The sequence below is a fragment of the Lupinus angustifolius genome, chromosome LG09, assembly GCF_001865875.1.
Source record: "Lupinus angustifolius cultivar Tanjil chromosome LG09, LupAngTanjil_v1.0, whole genome shotgun sequence".
NCBI classification, from domain to species: Eukaryota; Viridiplantae; Streptophyta; class Magnoliopsida; order Fabales; family Fabaceae; genus Lupinus; species Lupinus angustifolius.
Genome location: NC_032017.1, coordinates 8277079 through 8304196, shown reverse-complemented (window position 1 = coordinate 8304196; position 27118 = coordinate 8277079). Strand labels below are relative to the sequence as shown.

Below are 27118 nucleotides of genomic sequence, written 5' to 3'. Positions count from 1 at the left end.
TCTAATTTTTTATCAAGTTGCAGCTTCCAAAAGAGATCTGTGAGAAAAAATTACTCTGCCAAAAAAAAAACTGTGAGAGAGTTACTTTTTGCTCAGCGTGATCCAGTGCAGCCACACCTACAGTAGCACCGTGCACACGCCGCTAGGTTCCATCTCAATCATTGGATCAGCAGACTTTGTGTCACCGCGTTGACCCAAAAGCCACGGTCAATCACAAAGCGAAAACACACGCGGTTGCATTATAAAGCGCCGCACAGAATCATCCACCCGTGAAGAACACGGGATCTACTACGGACGCGCGCATAGTGGAACTCCGTGCACCTTCCTGAACCACCATTCATCACGCGCCACGTGTTCAGGCGCAATAATCCTACCATCTCCTCCAATTAGCGTCTGACGCGTGTCACTCCTTATTCTAATCAATAACACCAGATCCAGGCTCTCACAGGGAAGAAATAAAATATATTCTTTGGCACAATTAGGTAATTTTTTTTGCTCTTTTCATACTTTGATCTTAAGTTTGATTTAAACATTAAAATCTGGAAAACAAATTTTCATATTAACAATTCATTAACGATTTATTAATTATCATATAAAGTATAAAAAATATATTAGATATAAAGATGTGAATATTTAAGGATAATGATTAAGCATTATTTTTATGATGAATTAACAATCTGTTTTTTTTATTTTATTTTCTAATATCTGATTTTTTATTTCTTCTCCATAAATAATGTCGAGACTGAAAGTAATTTTAATGATTAGTTTTTTAACTATATGTGATTCACGAATTTTGATATATATTGATTGTATTTATCTCTTTTTATTCATTAAGAAATGAAAAAATTGTATAGAATATCTAAATTTATCTTAAAGTAGACCTTCCAAAAATCTTTTTTATATATTTTAGTGTAAATACTGTTTATATGTTTAATTAAATATATTTGGTGCACCATAAAAAAACTAACCCTACAATAATTATTTTAAAATTTACACTCAGCATATTCGTAAATTGCACTTGTACCTAAAATTTAATAAACATAAAAATGTAAAATAAATGACTTTAATGTATTCTTTGATTAAAATCAAGTTATATCTTAGTCATTTAATAATCTGTAAGAATTTCAATTTTTTATAAAAACTTCAAACCATGTCTATATAAAAATTTACTTTTTCAAAAGGAATAAAAATAATTTTGAGATTTAATCAAAGATGGAGAGAAGATTGCCCCGGAGGTTTCTTTCTTCTCAGATCATCTTCGAAAGGTCGCGCTACACCGCTTCTTTTCAATCGATTAAATCTCAAAATCAATTAAATTCCACTTTCTTAATAAATAACAAATGATTAATTAGATAAAAAACTTGTTATTCATCATCAATAAAAAAAATAGGAAAATCTTGTTTATAACATACAAAACTTGCAAACTATATTTTTGTCTAAAAAATACATTTTCTTTTATTAAAATACACTCAACCAATAAACCATTTTCTACTTAAAGAACTACGTAAGCCTTGATCCCCTTAATAGAGATACGTAGGACCAAAGTTAATATTGTCAGGCTCAATAATAAAAATAATATTTTTTCCTTCTTAATAATTGATTAATTAACCCGACAATTTAATAATAATAATAATAATAAAGTCATATTTTTTAATGAAGGGTACCGCTTAAGGCGGGCGGATAGGGTGCTAATACCTTCCCTATCCTGTAACCGACTCCCGAACTTGGATATAAAAAATCCAAAAGCCCAAGGTAATTGGGCTTAAAAGATTTTTCTACATTTTTAACTATAAAATGTAATTGCGACTCTAAATAAAGTCGTGCAACCAAAAATTGGGGCGCGACAATCTACATCAATAATGATCTTGATGTTCTTCATGAAAAATCTTCCTAGTAAGAGGGGAATCTACACACCTTCATCAATGTCTAAATCATTAAGTTAGCATTGAAGATAAACTTATCCACTACTAAACATCTTTGACAACACATATGGATATTGATTGGTTTAACATCTAAATCACATTATCTTTTCAGCATCGACATTGACATAAAGTTGATACTAGCACCTAAGTTTTTAAATGTCTTCCCCTTAGCATGTTCCTAATGGTGAAAGGTAGAGTGAAACATTCGGGATCCTTGATTTTCAAGGCATGAATTTTTGAATGATAACACTGTAATTTGCATCAAATTTAATGGTCTCTTCGTCAATGGACTTTCTTTTCATAGTGATTAATCCCTTCATGAATTTTGCATAGGTTGGGATTTGATCTAGAGCTTGTGTAAATGGAATGTTCATATGGGTCTCTTGAAGATGTCTATGAACCTAGCAAATTTTCTTTCCTCACATTTCCTTGTTGGAACCTCAAGATAAGGAAGATTTGAATGGATGAATGGGTGACTACATTCTCCAATCACTCCTCTTTTTCATTTTCTCCTACCATCATCACTACTCACGCTTTCTTTTCCTTTTTCTCTCTTTTAGTTTTTTTCTTTCTAATTTTATCACTTCTTCGTCACTCTATTTTCTTCTCTCAACAATATCATCTATCTCATTCTCTAAGTCTTGCCCAATCACTTTACCACTTCTTATTGAGATGGATTTGCAACCCTCCTTTGGATTAGGTTCAGTGATAGTACTGAATTCTTCCTCCTGACTCTCTACCATCTGTCTAACCCATTGATAGAGATAGAAATATTCTTTGAAACGTATAGATCTTCTTTTGATGAAAGATGAGAGAATGATTGAAAGTTTGATGGATAAACAACACACCATGGAATGCATAATTGCATTGAATGAATTGATTGATATTGAATCGAGAACAAAGTTAAAATGATAACAACTTTATATAAAAGGAAAGAAAATTAACTAACCAAAAATCCAAAATTAACTCCAACTATAAAAAGTAAATAAGTTTAAACTAATTACTAATCCAAATTAACTCAAAATATTAAAATATATTTCAACACTTTTGATAAATTATATTCTCCATTCTTATTTGTTATGGGTGATTGTTTGTGAGGCGTCAACTTGTTATGGTTCACATGCTTTCTATGGTTCACATTCTTGTTGTGTCGACTTAGGGGATAAATCAGATATTTGGTTTAAGAGGAGGTCTCACAAATTTGGTTATACATTTGTTGTTCTACAAGTTATACCATTATATGTACTATTAACATATGATTACTTGAAAGATATATTTAAATTAAAACAAAAACATTTAACTATTTTCAAACCAATCATAGTTGATGACACATATAATGACACAACTTATGAGATAACGGACGGACGTGTACCAAAATTTTTGCTTCATCCTTTCATTTTTATTTTATTTCCAGCAATATATACATGCACTTAACTATCTATATTCTCCACCTATAACCATAAGAGCTTTATGATTGAGAGCCACAATGCAACTTGTTTAACAAAGGGGGCTGCTCAACTAAATTATTGCCAAGAGAAGTACTCATTGACATTATATTTAATATTAGAAACACGATTATTGTTTTTCATTGATTGCATTATATTCTTATTCCATTTGGAGTTATACATCCTTTCTTTTATAAATGAAAACCTTGAACTTGAAGAACATCTATACAAATATAGGACAACATGGAATAAAAATATACTAATATGTGTAGGAATTAAATATGTAGGCAATAAATTGGAGCAATTTAAGTAAGCCCGATTGCACAACTTGATTAATTTTTATTTTCCTAATCTTCTATTGCTCTGACTTCCTCTTAATGTGATGTTGGATTTTCAAGTTAAATTATAGCCGAAGGCAATGGAACCCGCCTACGATATTCAGCAAGAGCCCACATTGGATAAATATCTCTATACATTGGGTAATGGAGCATGCAATTCTTCATAAATACCCCCGTGATTTCCTGCCATAAATATGTCGCAAAAGAGGAAAAAAACTTTAACTCCAAAGCATCATTTACATGAAATTAGAAAATAATTAATAATAGGACATTTGTATTGTTTCATAAATTAAGATTTCAAAGTTTGTATCGTCAGTTTTGGTTAAATAGGAACTGCAAGTACAACATAATTTTACCAAAAAATGTTCAATTTTAGAGTACCCCAAATTGACGTTTTCTGTAAGTTTATTTTATATGTTAAGGTGGTTTCTCAAACATGTTACATGAACAAAAATAAAAATATATTTTGTAAAAATACAGAAATAAATATTTGGTTCACATTTGATCCAGACTGAATAAAAAAAGGTAATCATTATTCATTGAGTCGTTTGATAAGATGACCTAACTATCAAGTTTCTTATTTGATATTAAAACATTGATGTTAATAAAACAAGAGAATATATTTGAATTTTGAAGTTTTAGAGACAGAAAAGTAAATAAAAGAAAATTTTAAATTTAATTACAAGAGGATTAACCTGTCTTGTTTTTTCAAGATTACATTAAATTTATCACTAAATAGGCATTATTAATTTCTATTATTATGAATTTAAGTATATTTTTTAAAAAGGTCCATATTACTAATGTTAGTGGATTACATACCTGTTGGGGCCAATCACCATCTTCTAGTTGAGAATTGACTATCAACTTTGCTGCACGGTGAAGAGGAGTTGGATCCCTATCCGCCTGGATAAATAAAATAAAGAGGATTTGAAGTTTTTAAAACATTCTTCATCTGCTTATAAGATAGTTTTAATTAAATTATATATAAAAAATTAAAAAATATATTCTTATTTATTTTTTAAAATTTTAATAGATTACAATATTATTTTCATTTATTATTGTTCCTTAATTAATAGTCTTATTAAAACAAGATAAAAGTAGACGTATTCAAAATTTTAATAGAGACCAACTAGAAAATAATCTTAATAAATGATGGAAGGAAAATTATATCATAGTCTTTTAGATAATATTTTATATAATAAAAGATATAAGGAGATAAATTATCTCATTCAACAATTAAAATTATGACATGTGTTCTATTAAATCATTTTCTACAAAAATATTTTTAAAACTAAACGAAATAGTGCACATATCATATTTTTACTAATTAGTTGAATAAAATAAATTATCTCCAAGAATAAAGTGATATTTGATTGCATTGTAGTTTGCATCCAATGAGAAATAAGAAGAAATCAAACCTGGCCAGCATGAATTAGACCCATCAAAGCCCATGAGGTATGTACAACATTAGATCGGCTTCCTTCAAGAGGTACATATATCTGCATTATTCACACTCATTAACTTAAGATATTACTATTGCAAATATTTTTGAGTTGAAGAATGTTAAATAATTCAGAAACCTTTTTTGGGCATGAAAGATAACTTTCTCCCCATCCACCATCATCTCTCTGTGTTGTGAGTAGAAATTTAACAGCTTTGCGAATAGCAGCGCAATTGGTGTAAGTTTTTCCAGCAGCGGATAGCCCCACAAGGGCAAACCAGGTTCCATAAGTAAAGCAAACTCCCCAGTTTCCATACCATGAACCATCTTGTGTTTGTGTATCTTCAAGGAATCGAACTGCATTCGCAATAAAATTCTCTATTTCTTTCTTCCTGTGCCCCGGGTATAGTTTCTTGAACAATACTAGAGCCCCAATTGACGATCCAGTACATTCAACATATTCATGCTCAACTACAATGTCCGCAAAAAACTCTGTGGGATTGAGTAGCTGCAAATTAATGACAAAACTCATCACTCTATTAACTTATGAATACCCTTTATCAATAAATGAATATATACATATTGCATTATTGTTAGTCAATATAACACTTACTTCCAACCATTCTTGAGCACCTGCTGGCTCCCATGCTGCTAAACCACCTTTCTTACTCTGCAACGTTGCATTTATTGTGATTATAGAAAATTGTGGAAATCTATGGGACCGTAATTGTGATTGCAATGTTGTTTTGGAGAATTTCAAAACAACAATATTACAATTGCATTTGTGGTTGCGAATTACATTTTAAAATATATGACAAATCCTTTACTTTCTATTTTCACATTATACCATGTGTTGGAAACAAAAAATTAGCTTAATGAAAAAGTCATTAATTAACCAATCAAGCAATTGACTTTAACCGTATGGCTATAAATATAATGGTACTTGCCTGAAGAGACAATAAGACATTGACGGCATCATATAACCTTTCAGGTTTCATCTTTTCCCCCACAATCTCTGGAGGCAACATTGATAAAAGTAGACAACACTGAAACATATGAAAAGTAATAAGCTAAGTTGAGATATTGTGATTGATAAAGTTTAGAGTAAAAACCATGTTAGTCCAAGAATATTTCACTTATACGTAAGTGTCTAGGGAGACAAATTTTATCAATATAATCTCTATCAATAAAAATTCATCAACATTTCTTCCTTCACCTATTTAGGTTTAACAGTCAAATTTAAAATACCTTTTCAACTTTAAAATTTAAACTAATACATTTTTTCTCAATTTTATACATCAGATAGCTTGTTGTACATAATACTCCATTTTTAATGGTATATATATGTACCTTTTATGATGCATTTGGGCAAATGGCACTAGTTTGGCCTAATTGGTAGAGTCACTATTATGTTACCAATAAACTTTTATATTGTAACATTTTAAAACTAAATGAATATAATGATTAAAAAAATGATGTTTCTAGTTTTAGGGACTAAACAGACAAAAGAAATATATTTTTAAGAGTGAAAACAAAATTTCATTGTGATCGTGAAGAAATTAAGTTGTTCACGACCTAAGTCATTAGCTACCTTCAAACCTTCTGCAGTGCAATCAGAAACTTGCCATCCATGGTCTTGATCAGAGAAGGTCCATGACCCTTTAGAAATATGACGATGCATACTTTTAAAATCTCCCATAGGGTTGTCTCTAACCTATTGAATAAAACAAAACGACAATACATTTATGTTAGTCAAATGGTTAATTAAGTACTTAGTTATTCAATTTTCATTTAGTAGGTTATAAACATGATATAAGGCTCCCCACATATTAATGAGATTATTTAATGCCATTACATGATAAGCTCAATTGCAAGATTGACTATGGGAATCTATATTGATATTAATCCTAAATGGTTGAGATCGTCGCTGGTATTTGTCATAGATTATGATACATGACATCGAAAAAATTAATGATCTAGATTTTTATTATTTTTGAAATAAATAAATTAAAAATCAATAAATTTATTCTTCCCCGCATTCCAATATTAAAAGGTCTAGTTCTAGAGAGGGTCTCATTTCAATCACAAAAGGGTCTCCGCATATAATCTAATCATTTAAGTATTCCAAAAGAAATTAACCATGTAACAAACATATAACTCCTTAAATCAATATTGTCATCCTTACCTACTACCATTTTCTCTTCTTTAAAAGCACCTATCTTTGTCATAAATGTTATCAATAAAACAAAGAAGATTCTTGTTGGATGGATTTGAGAATAAAAGGAAAGTAGCTTGGGTTAAATGGGAGCAGGTTAGTAAAACAAAAGAGGATGTGGGACTAGGAATAAACTTTTTGAAACAATTCAATTTGAAGTTATTAACTCAATGGAGATGGAGATCATTAATGATGAGAAGAAGTCTTGTGAGTCAAAGTCCTTGTATCTATTGGGGTTAAGATCCTCTAGTATTGAACCCATATTTTAACAAGTGGTACCAAAAAAATTAAGGATCTACATTTTTTGTTATTTATTTTAGAATTAAATAAATTAAAAACTTATAAATTTATTACTCACCTAATATTCCAATATGGAAGGTCTAGTATTAGAGAAGATCTCATTCTCTAGGTATGGGCTAGACTATAAGAAATGAGGACGATTATAAGAATAAAGTGTTTAGGAATGAATTACATCATTCTTAGAACTTCTCTTATTTTTACTCTAAGATTCTTATTTAATAAGAATACTCATTCCATAAGAATATTATTGTGATTATTCTTATCAGAAAATGTGGACCCCAAAGGTAAGGGAGGAGAGATAAATTGTGTGGTAGATTGTGGAACATAAGTAAAAATAATAATTATGTTTGTAATTATAAGAAAAAATAGATTTTATTCTTAATTTATAGGTAATTTATAGGAATATGTGTTAAATTATAAATATTTTCCTAGGCACAAATAAGAGTGAAGTTGAAATTCTCTCCGTGGAGAGAATTAGGAAAGGTTAGTTTAGTTTAGAAAGAGAATTGGTAGGTGGTAATTGGTTTGTAAAGGGTGTAAGAAGGGGTTTTTGGGGAGAGGAAATGAAGCCTTATTTTTGGGAGGATGTTTGGGTGGGGATAATGTCAAAACCTCTTTCGCAAGATTATTCTCGGTGGCACGTGAGAAAAAAGATAATATTTGACCAAGAAACTTTTCCCTTGGATAAAGTGATTGATAATATTCTTAAAATTTTGGTCCTAAGTTAAAGCAAATTTTGTAGGTGTGAATTTCTTTAATTTTTAATGAGTTATAAATCCTTTGGAATGTAATAAAATCTATTAGAATATTTGAGGCTTTTAGTCGAATCCATCTTTTTATTATATTCAATAATATCTTTTTATGAAAGTTGAGCAGACCTGTGATTCTTTGATGAAGTCATGTCCTTTTCGAAGAGTAGGTCCAACTTCATCAATTAGATTGGTGGCAAGCAAAGCTTGAACAGCAAAGCCAGCATCCCATTCCTGACTACCAAAACTCTGCAATTATATAAACAAGGATATTAGTTAAAATACCTTACTAAGCAGATATTAGTAAATTTATCTAAATATGAGGATATAGCATTACGCCATTACCTGCATGGTCATTCCATCTTCTGAAACCCATAAGTAATCCGGGACCCTTGCAAGATGCTTCTTGAAAGCATCACCGTTTGGATCTTCCGCCCAACAAGCAAGCATACATAAAACCTGACAAATATATATGTACATTTCGAGGTAAACTTTATTGCTAATTTTACTTTAATAGATGTATATGGCTAAACATGCTTTTATTGTTATCATACTTACCTTTTCGACACATCCAATGGTTAAGTATCGACTAGTTTCATCTTCGTAATGGATATGCATCATTGTTACTTGAAGTGCCTTTTCTCTTACCAATTTGTTGAAGGGCCAACGTGTAAGAAGTGGCTCGGTGAATATGTATAGACTATCCCATATTAGATCTTGTATCAAAGGATGAGGGTAGTAAAGGTCTTCCTGAGATATATAATAACAATTATCATGTGGACAATTGCCATGTGATGAAGAGGATACATATGTATACTAACTTTTGATTAATTAATAAATACAAAGTCTCTTACCTTTGCACATTGGTGACGCGCCTTTTTCCAATTAACCTTTTCATACTCTTCAGTAAATAGTTCTTCTCTCAATTTTAGGATAAGAGGGGTAATTGGGCCCACAAATCTTTTCCCATACAAGTAAGACATGGGCATGTATACCAATCGGCAATAACACCACATTTTAGCTGCGTTAATTAAAGTGAAAATGAGATTTTAAAAAGTGTTCATTCAATGATTCACAGTCAAATATATCTATTTTCTAACATTATATTTTAGAGAAAAGTGTTTTTCAATTTATTTGTTACTTTATATAATCAATTCATGATTTTATTTTTCGAATCTTATCTTTATCTTTTGGTATTTTCATGTAATGAGCAGAGAAAACATTATGGAGTGATGTATATCCTAGTCAAATAATATTATATTTCTCAAAATTCAAGAAAATTTTAAATTCTTAATTTTCTGTTATAAAAGTGTAGATGATAGATTCTACAAAACAGATGAAGCTAAGTATTATTATACTGAAGGTAACAACGCAAAACTAATTAATTCAACCTGGATGCATAGGAAGGAATGAAGGAAGGATCCAAAATTCTGGGGGCATTGGGTTGCTCCCACACCAATCAAATAAACCAAGTATCTACAAGTGAATGACTCATTCATGTTAGTAATATACGTATATCTATTGGTATTATATATTTTTTATTTAATAAAAAAATAATACCGAAAGCCAAGTTTTCCCCCATGAAGGTATATGTGTGACACCACCATGATCATGAATCCACTTCCTTGCTCTAGCACAAGCATTGTCTAAACCTTCATTAGGTCCTACTCCAAGAATGCGCATACATATGTAGTTGAGTGCAGTGCCGAACATAGTGCTGTGCCCCTCTATGTGTAGTCCCCACCCACCATCTTCATTCTTCAAATATAAACAGAATATTGTTAACCTTAGTTGTTCATTGCTGTCATGAATAAATTTCAAACTTCAGGTTATGCAGGGTACTGCAACTCTGTTAAGTGTTAAAAACATATAAGGAGAGTAGTGAGTTCAATCCCTATTATGAGAACATCTAGGAGCTCATTGCCAAATTAGGTCTAGTAAACAAAAAGAAAAAGTGTAAGTTATTAGTTAACATACAATACTTTAAAAACAAAATAAACGAAAAAAATGTAATACTATTTTTCAGCAGCACATCAGGTCTTGAAATTAAAGTGTACCTGATGACAATATATATAACGAAGAATCTCCTTGCGATATTCTTCAGGGAATACAGACTCGAGATGTCCTGTAATGTACATACAAAAGACCTGCAATGTTTTCACTAGAAAATTAATGTTGATTTATGCATTTTCTCAGTAAACTTGAATTCTAAACCAATCAAATTATAATAACAAATGTAATGCTCAAAATATACCATATGTTAATGGCAACATATACTGTTGGAATTATTAATTTTATGATTATTCAAAAAGCTGATTAATTATGTCAATAAAAAATGACCTTTTATTCTTAATTACTCCTTCCATCCAACAAAGACTGAAAAAATTGTTACAAATATTGTCCAAAATGAAAGTTAAAATAATAAATTAGAATAACTGAAAATTGCACATTTCAATTACTATTGTGAAATAGAAAAGAAGTCTATTAATTTAGTATTGTTACATTTCAAATGTAGTTGATTACTCATTTTGAGAAAAAAAATATGCAAATGATTAAAAGTTAATATTTATGCACTATTTTTATACCATTGATATATCATATATTATTTATGTAAGTTACTTTAATTTAAGAGTCACTAATGATTAACACATGTATAATGAATGATGAGTTAATAATATTACAAATTCTTATAACATCTACTATTTTCAAAATGACGAGTTTAATATCCTTGATTGCTAGTGTAAAGTTATTTTATACAATAAATATATTATCTATTGTGTTATTTTTATTTAAAACGAAGGTTATTAACAAATTATGCAGGTCACGTCTATTTTGTTTTCGTCCGAAGTTGCAATATGCAATCTATTTTGTTTTCACCCGAACATAGTGCTGTGCCCCTCGATGTGTAGACCCACCATATTTCATATTCTGTTTGTGTTTCATATTCTAATACTAATGGTCTAAACATTACAGATGAGTAGATGACACGCGTGTTAGATACAGGGAATGTGTAGAACTCTTAAAATAATGTTGAGTGTCAAATCTCAAAAGATTTATTGTAGTTGATTTTGAGTTGGTGAGATCAAACAATCTCATCTCAAATGAGTGGGGAAATGAGATTGAATGTGTTAAGAATTTTTTAGATTTTAGTTTTTAACTGAGTTTAATAAGAAGATCTAATGATTTATGTAATTTGATTTATAAATAGATTTGAACCATTAGATTTTTATAAAATGAATAAATAAATTATGATTTTTTTTTTAACTTACACACCTTTTTATTATTTTGGTTATCAATTATTATAAATATACTAAATATGATTTATAATCAATACCTAATTTGTTTGCAATTGTGCACAATTATTACCCTTCCCATAATTAACCCTCCATGAATCAACCAGAACACATGTCATCATCATATGAAGAGAGACTAAAAGAATTGATGTCATGCAAGAACTCAATGGCAAAATTGTATTGTAGGAGTTAATGAAGAAACTGGTATTGAATGCCACTATGTACCTTATAAAAATATATATTTTTACTAATATTTTTTATTTTTTTATATAAGTCATAAGATTATATTTTATTTATTAATGATTGTTTTATAAGTTACATATGCTATTTTCTTATAGGTAGGAAAATTTAGTAGAAAAATATAATATTACTTACTAACATTATATAGGGATGGCAAAAAAACCCGTACCCGTGGGTAAAACCCGTACGGGCACGGGTACGGGTCACAAACGGGTACTTGCGGGTATTATAAACGGGATTTTAAAAATATTCGTAGTACATACGGGCAGGTACGAATATTATGGTACTCGTGCCCGCGGGTATCCGTTATTTATATGATTAATATATTATATTTAATTAAAATAAAAAGTACATTACCCTGCAAATATTATTACATGTATAGAAACACATGTTTTACAAAGAAAATATATATTTTTTGTTAAGGAAATGAAAACAAAAAATCACACAAATAGAAACACCAATAAATTTAGTATTTTTGTCAAATATTCAATCAAAATGTACAAAAATAAATAATTTTCATATCATTTGAAACATAAAAAAAAGTAAAAAATTAAAAATTTATTTATAATATAGGAAACCCGTGGGTACCCATTGTACCCGCAGCTACCAAAAAATACTCGCAAATACCTGCACTGTACACGGGTACCGGTACGGATATAGACATATATGAGTAATATTCTCCTATTTTGAAACGAGTAGGGAGTAGCTACTACCCATACCCACCTGTCTCCGTTACTATCCCTAACATTATACTGTTGAGAAATTACTCCTAAATATTCAAAGTAACGTCAAGGACCCTTATTAAGATTACACAACATATCAAAATGGAAGTCAGCAGGCCCTAGCCTAGGCAAAGGCCAGAAGGCCATGACCCAGGGCCTACAGTGGCATGAGCCCATCCTAAAAAAAGTTAACTGTATGTGCTCACTTTTGTGCTATCATGTCTTGTTATTGTTTATTTTATCACTTTTGCGGTAAACTTAAAAACTATTTAGTCTATACTACGCATTTTATTGATTGACTAGTATTCTAGCAAAATCTATCTTAGGGGAATGCTTAAATATTTTTCTTTTAAATTTTATAAATTGATATTTTTGTTTAAATGTTGACATTAAAATTTAATTGAGTTAAAAGTTCTTGATAAATTTATAACAATTTTTTTTAATTCACTCCAAAACCTAGAATGAGTTAAGAGTCACCCAAGCTGACAGAAAGAGGGATTTAAATAAGGAAGGAAAAACTTTGACTAAACACTATGAATTGGGGGTGAGGATCCTCTCCATAACTCAAAATAAAAAATAAAAAAAAATTTACGTAACATTTTTATTCCTAAAATCAAGTACAGATTTAATAACTTTCTGTGATTATCATGAATTGATTTATGTTGTGTGGGGTAATATTATTAAAATACTTTATTTTGATAACTAATATCGTTTTAATTCAATAAATAGATAATAGAAATACTTTGATTTAAATGGAGTAACAATGAAGTACTGACCAAGGGTGGAAGGAAAAAGAGGGGCCCAGCAATCTGAGCAGGCCAATGTCCATCACTAGTTTGCAACCCTGATAGGTGATGGGCTGCCCTTTTCAATGAGGCTGTTGCTTTCTCATATGTAATCTCCTCACCCTCTTCGATCCTCACTTTAGCTATTGTTTGTTTGAACTTGTTTTCTCTCAGCACCTGCACAACCCCGGAACCAAAACTGGAAGATCAGAAAAATAAATTTACACCACTCATCTCCTTACATACTTAATTTGACTGTGTAAGATTATATGATGAGTTGTAAAATTTAAAACACCATTTTCTATAAAACTGATTAAGTGAATTAGTCGGAGAGATATATCTTTAATCTTAGTATTATAGTTTTAGTATTTCATAAATATATATATATATATATATATTAACAGTGTATAAATTTTATATATTATCACTATATTATTCATTATTTATATTTAATTATTGAGTATACATGAATATTTACTTACACCTAAGTGTAAATATTATAGTAAATTTAAACTGTGACACATTTGTTATTTTGTTTAAAATACACATGTTATAATTTTGAGTGCATACGAGTGATTTGATATATGGGGTAAGAGAGGGTTCACACTTGATATGCTTTCCCCAAAAGAAGCCAAGAGAGGGTTCACACTTCAGTGCATACGAGTGATCCTTACATCAAAGGGATGTATGGAATAAAAATAATGTGCATTTTTATATGTTTAAAAATTTTCCTTTTAATTTAGTATAACTTTTTCATTAAACTAGGATATGAAATAGGGACAAGAAAACAAACGTCCATCCCTCATTTTAGCTATTATTTCACCCGTCTATTCAAAAGAATGTTATTTTTATCGGTCAAAGATATTAAGAAAATATTAATTTAAATTTCCAAATTTTATATGAGAAAAAACTTATACACCAAAATTATATAAATTTCAGGCATTACATCATTCCACGATTCATGTTTATTATACTTTTAAAAATAATAATTAAAATTAATAGTAAAAATATATTGTTGTATATAAATTTTTAGAGTAAATTATACTAACACCCTCTAATTTTTAGACAAATTACATAAATCACCCCTCACTTTTCTACACCTACCAAACCCCTAATTTTCATACTTTCATTACACTCACCACCTCTGCATGAGAAATACGTGTATTTTTTGAATAAAAAATATGATAATACAATTAAGTTAAACAAAACATGATATACTATGGAGAAAAGTCCAAATAATATATTAGTCGATACATCTTTATTATTTTTGGTGGTTCGCTACAATATTGTATAACAGCGATTTAAACAATATCTCTTTAGAATTGTTGATACAATTTGTAACCAAAAATAATAAAGATACATTGATTTGTATATTATTTGGATTTTTCTTCACAATATATCATGTTTTGTTTAACTTAGTTGCATTTATCACATTTTTTGTTTAAAAGATTACACTTATTTCTCATGTATGTGGTTAGTGTAATGAAAGTATAAAAACTATGAAAGATTTATGTAGGGGTAAAAAAGTGATGGATAATTTATGTAATTTCGCTAAAACTCAGGTAATTAACTCAAATTTTTATATTTATATAGTACATAAATATGATATTCATTTTATATTAAACAACAATAATAGGAAAGAGTGAATTAAATGTGTAAGAAAGTTGAACCTGAAAACGCCAAAGAAGGTCACCGCAAGGTTTGACGTTGAAGCGGTTGTTATAGAAATGTTGACGAGCTGCTTCAACCTCTTCTCGTTCTTCAGCAGTGCCCGCTTCAGGGTCATATTCCCATGTTTGTCTTCCTACGAAGTTGTTAGTGCTGAATATGTATGGGTCTTTCCCTCCATCTGCTATCTTCAGCTTCCACATTCTCTAGCTGAGATAACACAACAGGATCAACTCATTCATTCATTCATTCATACTATACTCTTATTATATAGCAACAAATTAAATTTTGTATGCGAAATCACACAAACGCACTTTACTGAATCTCAACAAACACGTCTCAATGCAACTCCAGGCCACGCTAGCTGCTTAAATTTTGAAACTACTTTCAATTTTGAATTGCAATTGCTTGTTTAACCCAACTATCCCTTATTGAGATGAGCTGAAGAGAGAGAGAGAGAGAGAGAAAGCTGGTCATTCCAATTGCTCGTCTCACATCATATTTATTTCTATATATAATGTGTTACAAGTAAATATTTTAACTTACTTCAAAGCTGTGTTTTTCTATTCAATGCTATTTGTAATTATAGGAACAAGTAAATATTTTAACTTATTTAAAAACTGTGTTTTTCTGTTCAATATGATTTGTAATTATAGGAACGCAACCGTGATATTATTGTTTAATAATTACAAAGTTTTGTGTTGAAGTCCTAGAAATGACAATTCTACCAGATCAAATGTCTCCTGTGACCATCAGACCCCTGTAATATGTAAAATAATATATAAACGTGTTGCATTAAATAATTCTAGCAGAACGATATGCAATTTGAGAATATTACTCTCATTATTTTATTTGAAGCGAGTGTAGCGTGGAACAATGTCACAACTTTTTTTATTAAAAAATGCGACACGAGCCTAGCGTGGTCAACGAGGAGAGGAGATGATTGCAAAAAGAATAAAGGGGAAATTAAGGATCTAATTACACTTACTTCTCATCTAATTACAAATATAATTTGCTTTATCTAGAATTATTGAAGTTGACCACCCTAAAATATTTGAGCTAGCAGCTAAATTGAGTTTGACTAAAAGATCAGTTATAATTTATGTATATTTAATTACATTATAAACTTGCTGTAAGAGGGTGACTAAAATCTAGAATTTGCTTTATCTAGAATTATTCATGTATACTTAATAATTAAATATAAATAATGAATAATATAGTGATAATATATAAAATTTATATATTGGCAATATATATATATTTTTTATGAATTTTTAACTCAATTAAATTTTAATGTCAACATTTAAACAAAAATATCATTTTATAAAATTTAAATTAAAAAAAAACATTTAAGCATTCCCCTAAGATAGATTTTGCTAGAATACTAGTAATCTACGACTCTACATCAATATAGTCAATCAATAAAATGCTTAGCATAGACTAAATTGTTTTTAAGTTTTACCGCAAAAGTGATAAAATAAACATAATAACAAGACATGATAGCACAAAAGTGAGCACATCCAGTTAACTTTTTTTGAGATGGGCTCATGCCACTGTAGGCCCTGGGTCATGGCCTTCTTGCCTTTGCCTAGGCTAGGGCCCGCTGACTTCCATTTTGATATATTGTGTAATCTTAATAAGGGTCCTTGACTTTACTTTGAATATTTCGGAGATATTTCTCAACAGTATTATGTTAGCCAGTAATATTATATTTTTCCATTAAATTTTTCTACCTATAAGAAAATAACATATGTAACTTATAAAACAATCATTAATAAATAAAATATCATCTTATGACTTATGTCATTTTTTTACAAGTAAAAAAATTTAATAAAAATATATACCATTTTCCATTTTTTAAGACACATAGCGGCATACAATACCAGTTTCTTCATTAACTCCTATAATACAATTTTGCCATTGAGTTCTTGCATGACATCAATTCTCTTAGTCTCTCTTCATATGATGATGACATGTGTCCTCGTTGATTCATGGAGGGTTAATTATGGGAAGGGCAATAATTGTGCACAATTGCAAAAAAATTAGTTATTGATTACAAATCATATTTAGCATGTTTATAATAATAAAAAGGTAAGTAATTGATAACCAAAATAATCAAAAGGTGAGTAAGTTAAAAAAATATATTTTATATCTTATTCATTCATTTTATGAAAATCTAATGATTCAAATTTATTGATTAATTCAAGTCACGTAAATCATTAGATTCTCCTATTAAATTCGGTTAAAAACTAAAATCTAGAAAACCCTTAACTGCTCAAGACATTCAATCTCATCACCCCACCCATTTGAGATGAGATTGTTTGATCTCACCAACTCAAAATCAACTACAATAAATCTTTTGAGATTTGACACTCAACATCATTTGAAGAGTTCTACACATCCCCTTTAGGGTTTAGGGCCTAGGGGCCAGGGTTTAGGGTTCAGGGCCCAGGGGCCAGGGTTTAGGGTTCAGGGGTCAGGAGTTTGGGATCTGGGATCTCGGGTCTCGGGTCTAGGGTTCAGGGTCCGGGTGCAGGGTGCAGGGTCCAATTTGATTTTAAGAAATTTGCAAGTGAAGATTAATGCATCATTGAAGATTTGGAACAAATAAAAAAATATATTTGAGATCATTTTGTGTTGAATAATAGGAAGGTGGCTTTAGATAAACTCAAATAAAGTGAGACTAACTAAATTATATATAAGATAATTTTTTATCAATTTAAATATCCTTTAACACGTCCCTTCAAGCTAAAACTTAGTAAACTTTAAGTTTGTTACAAATAATTCATTTAAAAAAAACCAAATGAATATATGGGTTCTACACAAAAATTGTTGAACGATGTTGTGAACAACAAAATCTTTAGATTTAATTAACATGAGAATGAGAACCGATTTGAAAAGAAATTATATTTAATATAGTTCATCACTCAGACAAAAGAGGCACTACTAAAATGATCATTAGTAAGAAGAGAAATAATAGTATAATAACCATCGAAATAATCGTTGATGAGAAAAAAAATCACCACTAACATAATTGATCAATAAGAGAAAGCAAATTAGATGCATGATTACCCTTAAGGGTATGGTAGTGTGATTCCGTATGAACAATTGTTATAATGCAAATACGATCATGCTTCCTTGATTATATTTGACATTAATATATTTCATAATTGTTGAATGGAGTTCAGAATGAAACTAACATTTACACTGAACAAATGCTAGATTCATTCTTGGATCTAGAGTTGCTCATCATTTCTAAGGGTCTACTCACACTTATACAAATGAACATGAATTTTATGAACCAAGAAAAGTAAAAAGAAAATTACAACATAAGAATAACAGTTCAATGAAGGAAAAATAGTTAGTGACATAAGACAAAAAATAGGAAAAAATATCTAGTTATAATAGGTCACACTTCGATGAAGGTTATTACCAAAGGTAAGATATTTAAAAAAACTGTGAAAGCATTAAACAATAAACATAATCGAAGATGAATAACATGAACAAAAAAAAAACAATCACAACATAACAGTAACACTTAAATGAAGGAAATGACCAAAGTTAAGATTAAAAAACAAAGAACCTAAGTAAATATATAAAAAAAAAGAAGACAAAGGGCAAACAAAATTGGATGAAGATCACCCTATAATCCTTGGTAAAATTAAACATATTACTTTCTTTCAAAATCAAAGAGCCTCACCAAATATAAAGCAAAATTAAAAAGACAGACATGAAGAAGAACACAATGCATATAATATAGAAAAAAATGAAATGAGAGGGGGCAAATGACATTCCAAACGCATAAAGAAAAAATGAAGTAAAACAAAATGAAAGAAATGAAGAAAGGAAAAATGATATGTTATAGGTATGTGTTATACACATCACATCACGACAATCAAGAAAAGTTCCACATTTTGTTAGAGAAACGAAGAAAACAATGAATTTGAAAATAAATTAGAGAAACGACGAGACATGTAACGAAACAGTAGGTGGAACAATTGCCATAAAAAATGAAGAAAGTCATATTGTAAATCATTCCTTTATCCAGATTTCAAGTGACTTATAAATGCAATTGAAGGTGAGCCATGATTTAATTATTTTGGGAAGTTAAAACATCAGCTATAATTTTGTTGGTCATGATTTACGCTGACCACTATTTCAATTTAATGACATCAGTAATTAAAAGTGTTTTTGGGAAGTTAAAATATCTCCTATGATATTTTTGGCCATGATTTACGTTGATCATTATTTCAATTCAATGGCATCAATAATAAAAATAAGGATATACAATAATTACATATAAAAAACAAATGGTAAAGGGGTTAGTCATGTTATCATATGTGTGGGGATGTATAGGAAGGGGTAGAGAGCTTTTGGAGGGAAAAACTTTATTGAGGTTATGACACATGTCATAGGTGATGTGACATATATTTTTATTTGTTATATAGTAAATAGATTAGTATAGGTTTTGTTATATAGATTTATAAAGAGTATCTTCTCACCTTTTTGGGTAAGCAATTAGTTCATTTTGGAGTTCGTGGCTGCCCCTCCCAACAAGTATCGCTTTCAAAAATCAAACTCTCGACCTTGAGATCCAGTGAGGTCTTACACCACTACACCAACGCCTTGTGGCTATAGGTTTGGAACCAACAATTTTAGCTTATCTTTTTATTATTGAATTGAAATAAATTTATTAATTTCAAGTCATTAATACATATGAGAGTTTAATATGAATCATTCATACCTTATAATAATTTCTCCTATTTAGTTTTCTTTTTTATTCGTCCTTAACTCGTTTTTGCTTGAGCCACAACCTAGAAAACCATGTAAGGTGTTAAAGGATATTTACATTGATAGAGAATTATATTATCTATGATTTAGTTAGTCTCACTTTATTTGAGTTTATCTATAAGTTATTATTTGAGCTTATCATCTAATCGTTTATAACAACTTATGTTTATATAATAACTTGTTTGAGACTAACTCAAATTGAGTTTGACCAATCTTTACCATCATATAATTTAGTGTCATTTCTTTTCCTATCGACAATCATTCTAATGGTGATTATATCATTGAGTTTCTTTCCACTGATGACCATTCCAGTGATACATTTTTTCCTTTCTCCTATTGATGAATTATGTTATTGGTGATTTCTTTTCTCTTTGACGATTATTCCGATGGTTATTATACTATCATTTCTCTTCTTACTAACGATCATTTTAATAGTGCCTTTTTTGTCAGAGTGATGAGCGATATTAATAATAATTTCTTTTCAAATCGATGGTCATTCACATGGTCATTTGGTTATTTTAATTTTAAAGGAATTATTTGTAATAAACTTAAAGTTTAATAAGTTTTAGCTTGAAGGGACATGTTAAATGATATTTAAATTGATAAAAAATTATCTTATCTATAATTTAGTTAGTCTCACTTTATTTGAGTTTATCTAAAGCCACCTTCCTCTTTTTCAACACAAAATGATCCCAAATATTTTTTTATTTGCTCCAAATATTCAATGAAGCATTAATCATCACTTGAAAATTTCTTAGAATCAAGTTGAGTTATTGTCCATTTATTCATATTTAAATTGCAATGAATGAAATCAAATTTTGCTCATAAATATCACATTAATACTAATATATCATTACACAATTATTATCAAAATTATTTTAAATATTAACTTAAATATAATCATAGCATTTAAGTCCATAATCAATCAAATTATTATCAATATTACTATAAAACGACAAATGTCAATCATAAGATTAAATCATAGAATGAATTTACAACGAATGAATAAGAAAGGGAAGAAACAAATGGAAAGCCACATTCCTATTGGTGAATGGGGCGAAATTTGATGAATCAATATTGTGTTACTTCTTGCTAAAGATTAGGTAGCAAAACTTATAAACAACGAGTTCTTTAATAAATTAAGGGGAAATGATCAAAATAGCAGAGTATCACATATTATTTACTTTTTTTTTCCTCTATCATCTCGTCATTGTTCATGTCATTTTCAACATGACAATAATAATTATTTTAAATAGAAAAATCTATAAACAAATTAAGATATGCAAAGAGATATAGAAAACTAACCTATAATGATGTTTTATTGGTGAACAAACAATAAGAGACATCAGATCAAATAGAATTATCGTCGACACCCTTGTCATTAGAGAGATTTCACTCCTCTAGTTGTCTAACATTAACAACATATCTACAAAATAAAAAAAATGGATTTTAATGCAAGAATGATATAAAACCATTTTAAAATAAGAAATTTTGATATAAACGAAGAAGAAAGAAATCTAAGTTATAGAGTGAGTTAGTGACTAACGTACTGAGTTATTGAGTGAGTTACTCACTGACGTGCTAAGTTATAGACTAACCTACTTAGTTACAGACTGAGTTACTGATTGACGTACTAAGTTACTTAGCGAGTTACTAACTGACAGACTGAGTTACTGATTGGCCTAGTGAGTTACAGACTGAGTTATTGACTGACATACTGAGTTGCACACTACGTTACTGAATGACGTACTGAGTTATAGAGTGAGTGAGTTACTGACTGACGTACTGAGTTACAGAGTGAGTTACTGACTAGCGTACTCAGTTACTGATTGAGTTACTAACCGATGTACTAAGTTACAGAATAAGTTGCTGACTGACACACTAAGTTATAGAGTGAGTTACTAACTGACGTACTTAGTTATAGAGTGAGTTAGTGACTGACATACTGAGTTACAGACTAAGTTATATACTGAGTTACTAACTGAGGTACTGAGTTATAGAGTGAGTTACTGACTGATGGACTGAGTTACAGAGTGAGTTACTGACTGACGTACTGAGTTGTAGAGTGAGTTACTGACTGACGTATTGAGTTTCAGACTGAGTTATTGATTGACGTATTGTGTTACAGAGTGTGTTACAGACTGACGTACTGAGTTATAGACTGAGTTACTGAGTTAGTTACTGACTGACGTACTGACATACATACTAAGATACTGACTGACCTAGTGAGTTACAAACTGGGTTACTGTCTGACCTACAGAGTTACAGACTACGTTACTGAATGATGTACTGAGTTACGAATTGCTTTGTTGACTGACCTATTGAGTTACAGACTACCCTACTGATTGACGTACTGAGCTACGGACCGAGTTACTGACTCATGTACTAAGTTATAGAGTGAGTTATTGAATGACGTACTAAGTTACAATGTGATTTACTGACTGAAGTAATAAGTTACAGAGTGAGTTATTGATTGACCTACTTAGTTACGAATTGAGTTACTAATTGACGTACGTAGTTACAGAGTGAGTTATTGACTGGCGTACTTAGTTACAGAATGAGTTAGTGACCAACGTACTGAGTTACAGACATAGTTACTGATTAACTTACTCAGTTACAGAGTGAGTTAGTAACCGAATACTGAGTTACAGACTGTATTACTGACTGACCTACTTAGTCACGAACTGAGTTATTGACAGACGTAATGAGTTAAGAAGTGAGTTACTGACTAACGTACTAAGTTATTGAGTGAGTTAATGACCGACATACTGAGTTACAGACTGAGTTATTAACTGACCTACTGAGTTACAGACTGACTTACTAACTGACATACTGAGTTACACACTGTGTTACTGACTGATGTACTGAGTTATAGAGTGCGTGAGTTACTGACTGGCGTAATGAGTTAGAGAGTGAGTTACTGACTGACGTACTGATTTGCTAATTGAGTTATTGACTGATGTACTGAGTTACATAATGAATTTCTGACTGACGGATTGAGTTAGAGAGTGAGTTACTGACTGAGTACTTAGTTACAGAGCGAGTTAGTGACTAACGTACTGAGTTACAGACTGAGTTATTCACTAATGTACTGAGTTATACATTGAGTTACTGACTGACGGACTAAGTTACCGAGTGAGTTACTGACTGACATACTGAGTTACAATGTGATTTACTGACTAGCATACTGAGTTACAGAGTGAGTTACTGATTGACATACTCAGTTACAATGTGATTTACTGTCTGATGTACTGAGTAATAGAGTGAGTTACTGACTCACATACTGAGTTACAAAGTGAGTTACTAACTGACGTACTATGTAACAGAGTGACTTACTCACTAACGCACTAAGATACAAGGTGATTTACTAACTGATATACTCAGTTACAGTTTGAGTTACGTATTGACGTACTGAGTTACAGGGTGATTTTGTAAATCATTCTTTCATCCATATTTCAAGTGAAATTCAAAAGTGGTTTATTTGTGATTTATAAATTCTATAGAATGTGAGTCATGATTTAATTATTTTGGGAAGTTAAAACATCAGCTATAATTTTGTTGGTAGTGATTTACGTTGGCCATTATTTCAATTTAATGGCATCAATAATTAAAATTGTTTTCGTTAAGTTTTTTCTTTCTTTTTTTATCAGCAAATTGATTAGATAGAAAAATAAATTTTTTCAAGGGAACATGTGGTACTCCTATCCACTTAGGAATTAAGAATACAATCTAAAAATAAGCTGAAGGATTCGAAACCCACTCATAGTAAGAAGTAGAAAAAGAAGGGGACCAAGCCATAAGGATGTTCCATGACTGAAGGTAAATTACATTCACAACATCCTCTAGATTGAAAATTTCTTGTTTAAAGACAATATTATTCTTGGTTTCCCAGAGAGACCAGATAGTGACAAACCAGATCGAGATCTAAATCCAGGTGGCATCCTTCCTCTTCTAAAGACAAACGGTGTGAGACAAGAATAGCGTTCTAACATCACAAGGGAGAACGAAGCAAATACCAAACCACGCATAGATATTATGCTAAATAGAAGATCTATGATATTTTCGGGAAGTTAAAACATCACCTATGATATTTTTTGCCATGATTTATGTTGGTCATTATTTCAATTCAATGACATCGGTAATAAAAATAAGGATATATAATAAATAGATATATAAAAAAGAAATAGTAAAAGGGTTTGTCATGTTATCATATATGTGGGGATGTATAGGATGAGGTAGAGAACTTTTGGAGGGAAAAACTTTATTGAGGTTATGACACATGTCATAGGTGATGTGGCATGTATTTTTCTTTGTTATATAGTAAATAGATTAGTATAGGTTTTGTTATATAGGTTTGTTAAGAGTGTCTTATTACCTTTTTGGGTAAGCAATTAACTCATTTCGGTGTTCATGAATGCCCCCCAAACAAGTGTCACTCTAAAAAATCAAACACTCGACTTTGGGATCCAATGAGGTCTTACACCACTATACTAACGCCTTGTTTATGTAGGTTTGGAACCAACAATCTTAACTTATCTTTTTATTATTGAATTGAAATAAATTTATTAATTTCAAGTCATTAATACATATGAGAATTTAATATGAATCATTCATACCTTATAATAATTTCTCCTATTTAGTTTTATTCGTCCTTAACTGGTTTTTGCTTGAACCACAACCTAGAAAACCATGTAAGGTGTTAAAGGATATTTACATTGATAGAGAATTATATTATCTATGATTTAGTTAGTCTAACTTTATTTGAGTTTATCTATAATTTATATTTATCTCTTAGTTATTATTTGAGGTTATTATCTTATCGTTTATAACAACTTCTGTTTATATAATAAATTGTTTGAGACTAACTCAAATTGAGTTAGACCAATCTTTACCATCTTATAATTTAGTGGTGATTTCTTTTCCTATCGACGGTCATTCTGATGGTGATTATATCATTGAGTTTTTTTCCACTGATGGTCATTCCAGTGATACCTTTTTTCCTTTATCCTATTGATGAATTATCTTAGTGGTGATTTCTTTTCTCACAGATGATTATTTTGATGATTATTATACTATTATTTCTCTTCTTACTAACGATCATTTTAGTTGTGCCTCTTTTGTCTTATTGATGAACTATATTAATAATAATTTCTTTTCAAATCGATGGTCATTCTCAAGTTAATTAAATCTAAAGATTTTGTCGTTCACAACATCGTTCAACAATTTTTTGTGTGGAGCCAATATATTCATTTGGTTATTTTTATTTTAAAGGAATTATTCTTAACAAACTTAAAGTTTACGAAGTTTTAGCTTGAAGGGACTTGTTAAAAGATATTTAAATTGATAAAAAAATATTTTATCTATAATTTAGTTAGTCTCACTTTATTTGAGTTTATCTAAAGCCACCTTCCTATTATTCAACACAAAATCATCCCAAATATTTTTTTATTTGTTCCAAATCTTCAATGATGCATTAATATTCACCTGCAAATTTCTTAGAATCAAATTGAGTTATTGTCAATTTATTAATATTTAACTTGCAATAAATGAAATCAAATTTTGCTCATAAATATCACATTAATACTCACATATCCTTACACAATTATAATCAAAATTATTTCAAATATTAACTTAAATATAATCATAGCATTTATGTCCATAATCAATCAAATTAATATCAATATTACTATAACATGACAAATGTCAACCATAAGATTAAATTATAGAATGAAATACAATTATTGAACAAGAAAGGGAAGAAACAAATGGAAAGCCACATTCCTATTGGTGAATGGGGTGGAATTTGATGAATCATAACACGAGTTTCCGTTATATTTATCTATTTGAGTGATAAAAAATGAATGATTGTGGATTACCTTCTATAGTTTTGATAAATAAAAAAAATCAATTTCAACATGATTCGAATAGTTAATTCATCCTACACCCTAAACACTACATCTTGAATCTTGAACCTAGAATCCTGAACCTAGAATCCTGAACCCTGAACCCTGAACCCTGAACCCTTAAAACCTTCAACCTAGAAAAGCCTTAGACATGCTCTCGACATGCCCGAGACAAGCCCCAGACAAGCCTCGACATGCCCCAGACATGCCCAGACATGCACGAGACATGCCCGATACAAACCCCAGACAAGTCCAAGACAAGCCCCCGACATGTCTCGGACATGTCCCGGACATGTCCTCGACATGTCCCGGACATGGCCCCGACATGTCCCAGATATGCCCCAGGCAAGCCCTAGACAAGCCCAGAAAATCCTCAGACAAGCCCTTGACGACTCCCCTAAACCCTAAATACTTTTGAAAGATTTCCGCCAATTGATATTGATATCTAAAAAATGACTTGGTTGAACTTGAAATTAAAATCCTTGAATTGGATGTGAATAAATTGATCGAGATTTATTCACGATCGTATTATATTTGTTTGATCACATGTATATGACCAACTGGGGTATAGGTCATGGTATAAAAGATATTTTAGAAGCCCATAAAGGTCCATTTACAGGCCAGGGTCATAAAGGTTTATATGAGATCCTAACAACATCATGACATGCTCAATTATCTATTAACCTACATTTACTTTGTTAGGAGGTGTAGACGCTTAAGCTGGGAACGACAGTAAGGTCCCTATTGATATTCTTTTTGCTTTTATTTGATTGAAGGTTGTGGCAATAGACGTTAAGCGCGCTGCATCTCTTGTCCAAGTTCGAACGAAGAAGATCTTGTCCAAGCTTGCATCCTTCTTATACCATTGGAAATGGAACATCTCTCCACTTGTTAGTAGTAGAAATTAAGGATTCTATTGCAGGTTTTGGTTGATTAAAGAATCCTCTCAAAAGCCCATATTTATGATATGTGATTGTATAGTTGTACGGAATCCCTGGGAGTGAAGGAATATGTGAAAAAGGAGGAGATGGAAGAACTAAGGAAAGTCATCCATAAGATTTCATACCTTTCTGGCTATACGGAAGGGCAGAATGGATCATCAGAGGATGGAAATTGACTCCAATTGGACCTTCCTCCGGCTTATCATCGGGTGTCTCCTTAGGGTTCCAAACGCAACATTGGCAAATAAACACGAGGGTTGCGCTCATTGTGGGACTTAACCCAACGTCTTACGGCACAAGCTGACGACAACGACTAGGTAAGCAGATCTATGCTCGAGATCTTGGATCGAGAGTTCAATTACTAC

The 27118-nt window shown here is 30.5% G+C and overlaps 1 protein-coding gene across 8 annotated transcripts; it reads right to left on the bottom strand.

Annotated features, from left to right (window-relative positions):
* Positions 3379–16780, bottom strand: LOC109356963 (beta-amyrin synthase). 8 transcript variants are annotated; one of them, XM_019600628.1, is made up of 18 exons: positions 15433–15600; positions 15121–15328; positions 13442–13627; positions 10468–10557; positions 9971–10168; positions 9802–9886; positions 9265–9431; positions 8969–9160; positions 8756–8869; positions 8540–8659; positions 6738–6860; positions 6094–6192; positions 5760–5816; positions 5286–5654; positions 5124–5204; positions 4525–4608; positions 3779–3888; positions 3379–3732 (listed from the first exon to the last, which is right to left on the bottom strand). In XM_019600628.1, the coding sequence occupies exons 2-18, from the start codon at positions 15319–15321 to the stop codon at positions 3723–3725; spliced, it is 2286 nt and encodes a 761-aa protein (XP_019456173.1). In that variant the 5' UTR covers positions 15322–15328; positions 15433–15600; the 3' UTR covers positions 3379–3722. The 8 variants fall into 8 exon arrangements, with proteins under 8 accessions (XP_019456173.1, XP_019456172.1, XP_019456169.1 ...); XM_019600627.1 differs by lacking the exon at positions 15433–15600 and adding an exon at positions 16770–16780 and having other exon boundaries at positions 3379–3888; XM_019600624.1 differs by having other exon boundaries at positions 3379–3888; positions 15504–15624.

What these genes read in the sequence shown, in the direction of transcription:
- LOC109356963 (XM_019600627.1), bottom strand. Translation starts at nt 15,321, where the DNA reads ATGTGGAAGCTGAAGATAGCAGATGGAGGGAAAGACCCATACATATTC. An exon ending in AAGATGGAATGACCATGCAG is followed by an intron (nt 8,660 to 8,755) that starts GTAATGGCGTAA and finishes ATATAATTGCAG; the next exon opens with AGTTTTGGTAGTCAGGAATG. An exon ending in ATCTTTCATGCCCAAAAAAG is followed by an intron (nt 5,205 to 5,285) that starts GTTTCTGAATTA and finishes TGAATAATGCAG; the next exon opens with ATATATGTACCTCTTGAAGG.